Below are 6,213 nucleotides of genomic sequence, written 5' to 3'. Positions count from 1 at the left end.
GTATAGAAGTAGTTAGTTGAGAGAATCTCAAGAAAAGTCTTGTTCCTCCTTCCGTTGGCGCCGCTTTAGATTCGCGCCATCGGAGGTACGGAGGATCTCGGCCCCCCGCTGACGGGAGGGACCACGTTCTCGTTTTTTGTTTGGTTCAATGTCTTGGTTGGTGCTGTGTGACGGTGGCGATGTCCCTGGGTAGAAATAATGTCTCCCACGTCTAATCCCCGTCCCGGCGGTGGAATAGCGTGTCGGAGGACACGTGGAGGTGTGTCTCCGTCGGATTTTGAGGGATTCAGTCGATGCTGGTCTTCGATGGATCTATTGGGATCCATTTTGTGTTCATCTTCGTCCGTGTGGTTACAAGTTTAATCTTTCCGATCTACTACTCTCTTCATCGGCGATGGTTACTGCTGTGTTGCGCTGGCCCTTTAGGATCTTAACGCAATGACTTCTCAACTGTCTATCACAATAAAGTCTGTCTGGATCCAGCGAGGGATGGCGATGACGACGGTGCTCCTTCGGCTCGCTTCAGTATTTGTAGTCGTTGCTAGGTGGTCCCTGAATCTGGTTGTAATTTTTATTACCTGCAGTGTTTTATGGACTGCGATGATTGATGAATAGTGGAAGTTTCTCTTGAAAAAAAAGTTAGCTGAGCGTATAATATTGGCCCACAACTATTGGATGTATAATTACGAAACTAGATTAAACATTTTGAACGGCTTAGATTACAAAAAACTAAAAAATCACGAAAACAATTACTATTTCACTAACCCCGGATTTAATTAAGAATTTGAAGTATAATAAGTAAAGAGTAATATCAGAGCGGGAGAAAATTGTTCCCGCCACGAGGTCTCTTGTGCGCTTCGAAAACTCCCGCGAAACCTGTCCGTTTCCCTCCTCCAAATCCAACCACAAGAAGAGGAGCCCTCCCCCCTCTGGATGCCGCCGCCGCCGCCGCCGTCGTCATGACCGCCGCCGCATGGCCGGTCTGCACCATCTGCTACGAGGACCTCCGCCCGCTCTCCGACCAGCACATCTACTGCCTCCCCTCCTGCGGCCACGTCTTCCACGCCCTCTGGTCCGCCCCTCCCTTCCCTCCCAATCCGTTATCTTCTCCCGTTCTGTCCTCGCGATGGCCGGCTAACAGAGAGGCTTCCCGCGTGTTGTTGCAGCGTAGAGCAATGGCTGGAGTACTGCCCGAGCGCGGGCGGCAAGAAGAAGGGTAAGTGCCCCATCTGCAAGCAGGCCTGCGGCGCCTCTCACCCCCCGACTCGCCTCTTCTTCCAGTCCACCGGCGCGTGCCCCACGCAGGCGCCCCCCTCCTCGTCGCAGGACGCCGACCCGGAGGCGCTCGCCGAAGAGGTCGCTCGGCTGGAGCAGAAGGCGTCGTCCCTTGGCAAGGTGCTCGAGGAGCAGCGCGATGGGATCCAGAAGCTCAACGCCGAGGCTAGTGCTGCTACCGCATCGGTCGGATCTCTTATTGGGCTGGTTCTTTTGTGTGGATCGCTAATGGTTTCTTGGTGGTTCTTGGTTCAGATCGTCAGGTGGAAGGAGCAGGCGGCGACCGCGGAGACGATGCGGGAGTCGGCTAGGAAGGAGAAAGAGTCTGTGCAGCGGCTGCTCAATGCGAAAACAGAGGTAAGTAAGTTCATTGTTCAGGTGGCGAGATCTATTCTCCCTTTTCTGCGTCTGGCTATGGGTTACTGAATCGTGTTGGTAAATCATGGTAGGAGTTGTCGAGGAAGACGTCAGAGTGCGTGAGGTTGCAGGAGAGGAGCCTTGCGTTGGCGAAGGAGCTTGCGGCCCTGAAGCTGTATGCTTGTTCAATCTGAAGTGTGCACAAATATCTGTGTTTGATGAGTGAAATGCATCTGTCTTAATATCTTGTTCTTAGGTCGACTGACACGAACCTTCAGGAAGAAGAGATCCTAAAGTTGGCTTCATTGGGTAACCATGGCAACCTTGAGAATGCTGTTGACGTCCTGAAGAGATCACTTGCTCTCCGCAACAAGTATAATTCTCCATCATTTCCTCATGTCGAAACATGTCGTTCATGTTGGGTATCCATACTAGTTTGGGGGTAACTGCCTAAACATGTTTTACACTGAACAATGGGACCTCGTCATCCACTTCAATAACTGTTAAAGAGTAGTAATAGTTTATGTAAAACTGAATATTGATTTTGCTTTACCTTATGATGTCGAGTTGGTGAACTTTGGATCGTTGAAGGAAGTGTAATGACCTCAACCTAAATTATAGTCAGTATTTCAGCTATGAAGTTGGAGTTATGACTTGAGACAGTTTCTATGCTCTGATGTCCAATGATGATACTAGTATCAAATGAATTAGCACTTTAGCAGGCGACATGATGTGCCATTCTGGAATCATTTCCATACAAATTAGACAAAGAGTCCTTTTCTTTCTTAAATGAATGCTTTGATTGTCACAAATGATATTCTTACTTAACTTGGTGATTTTTTCTTCTTTCAAAAAGTTACTCTTGTAGCGTACGATTTCACTTTGTATAGCATGGATTTCATGCTTTGGACACTTGGTAATGCATTTTTCTTTCAGGAGCTACAAAGACTTGATGGTCCAATGCAATCATCTGGGAAGATCAGAAAGTCGCGCTCAGCAGAGGATTGAGAAGGGCAGGGAGCTGATAAAGAAGTTGAGGGTATGCTTATAACAACTTAAGATCTGTTCCCTGAATTTACATATTTAGTTTGGGTGTTGATCTCTGCAAATAAAAACAGGCAAAGGTACTTGATCTTCAGAAGGAACTGGAAGAAAAGGAAAATAATGTCATCAGAGACTTGAGGTCTTCAAAGAAATTTAAAGCTGACCAGAACCAGACAAATCCAGTGAAGGCCAGTGCTAATAATGGTTTCTCTAGTCCAAGTGCTGGATATGGGAATCAAACGGTTAAGCTTGATGATGTGATGCAAGATGGATGCAACGAGAAGGTTCAGTCAAACCAGGTGACCCCTGAAGCTAAAAAAGATCCGATCTTACAAGACAGCCTTGAAATAAAGATTGCAGATGTGATAGACTTAGATGCGGATGACAAAGGCACGATAAAATGTCCCGCCAAGCCGTTCGGGTATAATGATTACACTTCGGATACACGAAATCAGTCCAGTCGCTGTGAACGTGGTACCGAAGAGCCCACGGCATTCGGATGTGAGCCTTCCTTCTATGTACCAGAAGAAACATCATTTTTGAAACACACGGCGGCTACTGGAAAATCAACATTTCAGGAGTTTCTTATGAAGACCAAACTGCAAAACGTTCAAGAGCTTCCTGTTCTGAGAAGCACGAATGTTACAACTTCAACATGTAAGAAAGAATCACTGACAATTGGTGGCATCTCTAAACAAGCAACTAGGCTGGCTTCTGGCACTGGACCTCAGACATTTCACAATTTAAATTCTCTTTCCGGTGAGTTTCTTGTGAAGTTGCTGATGCAGAACCTCCTTTGGTTGTTTCTTACTATTTGGGATATCCATAGCTTGTTATTTATACTCAATCTCCTGTACTTAGCAACCACCTTTTTCTACAATCAGATGATGATTTTCAAACGCTACCTGGATGTACCGGTGAAGGGGCAAGAAAAGGCATTGGCAAATGGTCCAAGGGCATGGCAGCACCCGGGTATCTAGGTGCAAACACAAACAAGGGCAATCTGATATCTGTGGGGCATGACGGGCGCGGGGGAAAGGTGAAAGTCCTGAGAAATCATGGCCGGTTCGCGGTGAGTTCAACAAGCTCAGCTCAGGTTCTTCCCTGTCGGACAGCAAAAGCGGCTTAAGTGCATGTATGTATCTAATGTAATCCCATGCATGGATCTGTTGTTGCAGGATAGTAGGACTCCAGCATTGTGGCCAAAGGCACAGCAGAAGGCTGTAGGCAAAGGTGGGCAGTCTAACCTAGAGCACTTCTTTGAGAAGAGATGATGATCCTAGCTGTGCTCCAACTGAGAATGCATGTTGTGGTGAAATGGTGCCACTGCCTGCTGTGTGTCTTGTGCCATACTTGCAGGGAGACATGAATCCAGATTTTGTAATCGGTATACTATTGGCATTGGGCCAGTGATGTTAGAGGTTGGACACAATCTCTCAATGCTATTTGAGACGCCTGAATCCCTCAGTGCCCTGGCTTATGCTTTGGTTTGTCAAGGGTTCAGTTTGTGCCCACGGTGGCATTGTTTATTTGTTTTGATGCACATGTTGTGTCATGTTTTCTAATTAGTATTGTTAAGAGTTGAGGAGGCAACAGAGAAGACTTCACTTTTGGCTCAATGCCGAACTAGGTTATCTGCTGCTGTGTCCGGTTTTGTTCGGTTCACTTTTGGGATCAAATAACAGCTTTAATGATAAAAAACAACAGTACACATTCAGGAAAAGTATACTGAACTTGATGTGAACACATTTTCATTTTTCATATTATCCTCAGACTTAATTCCCATCCTGCTAACAGTTTACTATTTGGTTTCTGTATTCTTCTGTGTGAGAAAACAAAGGATAACATGATATACAGCCTGGTAGGTGCTAGGAAGAGGTGGTTTTTCTGGAGACGCCATGACACGGCCCAATCATGACGAGACACTGCACATGAACCGAACCATGTAGGTTCTTTTTTTTAATGTACGATAGTATATTAGCAACTACTACTCTACTAGTAGGTGCTCAACTTCTAGATCCACTGAAAATGATGTTTAGTGAAAAGCTACACTCTACTTTTGTCTTTAACTCAGAAGCACACAACTTGTAGTTCTCTTGTCAAGGTCAAACAAGTTTAATAAGTGTTTATTTTTAGACTAAATTCCATCTTTTGCCCTCTCTTTTGGCATTTTTGACAGGAACTACCCCATTTAAGAGATTTTCATCCGTGTTACCACATTTTACAAAACTTGTATATTCAATATATTTGCACTACTGGATAGGAGTATATGTTCTGGCGTTATTCAAACTTCTATCTAACTATCACTTAGCTACTTAAAGTCGGCTTAGATATGCACACGTGTATATGCAGTGCAGTATTATTAGTTGCACATGCGTATGTATGCCTACACACATAAATGTGGCCTCCCTTCAAGTGGTAAAGAAACCGTCGCCTCCTAATAGGCTGGAAGATGGGATCTGACTTGACCATGCAGGAAAGGATGTGGTTTGGGTCATCTATGTATTGTAGGAGAGGGAACACGATGCAAGATCTGGCATGCGGAAAAACTGACATTGGAGAAAAAAAAACCATGAACATGGGGCGACATGTATACTTGTTGACATGTGGGATCAGCTTGACATAATGTGCTTATAAATAAAAAAGGTAAAATGCGGGACAAGTTTGGTTAAATAGGGTAAAACAGTTGAAAATCTCTTAAATGTGGCAATTCCTATAAGAATGCCAAAAGATAGTTTTTTTTTTGGAATTTACCATCTTTTAACAATTAGAATGAATTGTTGTGTGGCGGGTCTATGCATTGACCCAAGGAATCACAAACTCAATAAGGCTACAAAATGACTATTGCAGTTTTTGTGTCCTGGTTGCTTCTTGGTCGCAGATGCATATTGCAGGAGAAATTTAATTTGCTCGGAGGTGGCGCAAAGCAAAACCATGCAGGATGGTGGATGATCAACATCATTGGTGATGATGATAATCAAGGATCGTTACTACAACTTGCGAACATAGTTTGTGAGGATCAAAATTGACCATTGTGTCGCCACGGTTCTTAGCTTTCCTTTTATGGTTCATGATTTACACCCTAGGACTTCTAACCAGAACAAACTTGCCCCGCTTCATTCAATATCGAGCATTGCAATCTTGAATTCGCAGGTACGAGACTTTCGTGTAGGGAGACTCGACGAGAAGGCTCTCTCTACGAAATCAGCAGATGCCACCACCTTTGCAACTAGGCCTACTGATCCATGGCCATGGCTATATGAAAGAATTACACACCAAATCAATATTGCATGTTCATTTGGCTAGCTTTGAGAACACGCTATTCACTAATGAACACAAGTTTAGGAGGGGCATTGCTAATTATCGGGGCCTTGCTTATGTCTAAATGTTTCCGCATCAATGCAAGAAATCTAGAGTAACAACTGTAACAACAACATGCAATCTAAAATAACTATTGCCACTAGAACATTTCAAAAACATCGAAATGCCATGATTTTTTCACAGGATCTCGGCTGCAGATCCTCTTTCGAAGATGTG

At 44.6% G+C, this 6,213-nt stretch overlaps 1 protein-coding gene across 1 annotated transcript; it reads left to right on the top strand.

The window, feature by feature from the left end:
* The first annotated feature begins 859 nt into the window (after positions 1-859).
* On the top strand, positions 860-4,380 carry LOC125524692 (uncharacterized). The gene is made up of 9 exons (XM_048689728.2): positions 860-1,072; positions 1,167-1,440; positions 1,531-1,632; positions 1,725-1,807; positions 1,889-2,005; positions 2,569-2,671; positions 2,751-3,435; positions 3,561-3,748; positions 3,855-4,380. Exons 1-9 carry the CDS (start codon positions 960-962, stop codon positions 3,948-3,950), a joined length of 1,761 nt encoding a protein of 586 aa, XP_048545685.1. The 5' UTR covers positions 860-959; the 3' UTR covers positions 3,951-4,380.
* Positions 4,381-6,213: the final 1,833 nt, after the last annotated feature.

Source organism: Triticum urartu, chromosome 7A (genome assembly GCF_056163025.1).
Source record: "Triticum urartu cultivar PI428250 chromosome 7A, HENAU_Tu73, whole genome shotgun sequence".
Classification (NCBI taxonomy): Eukaryota; Viridiplantae; Streptophyta; class Magnoliopsida; order Poales; family Poaceae; genus Triticum; species Triticum urartu.
This window is presented reverse-complemented; position numbering and strand designations above follow the sequence as displayed.

Bases quoted from the DNA above. Each gene is read 5' to 3' on its own strand.
- LOC125524692 (XM_048689728.2), top strand. From the start codon at position 960: ATGACCGCCGCCGCATGGCCGGTCTGCACCATCTGCTACGAGGACCTC. The intron at 1,073-1,166 runs GTCCGCCCCTCC...GTGTTGTTGCAG, and splicing joins CACGTCTTCCACGCCCTCTG to CGTAGAGCAATGGCTGGAGT. The intron at 1,633-1,724 runs GTAAGTAAGTTC...AAATCATGGTAG, and splicing joins TGCTCAATGCGAAAACAGAG to GAGTTGTCGAGGAAGACGTC.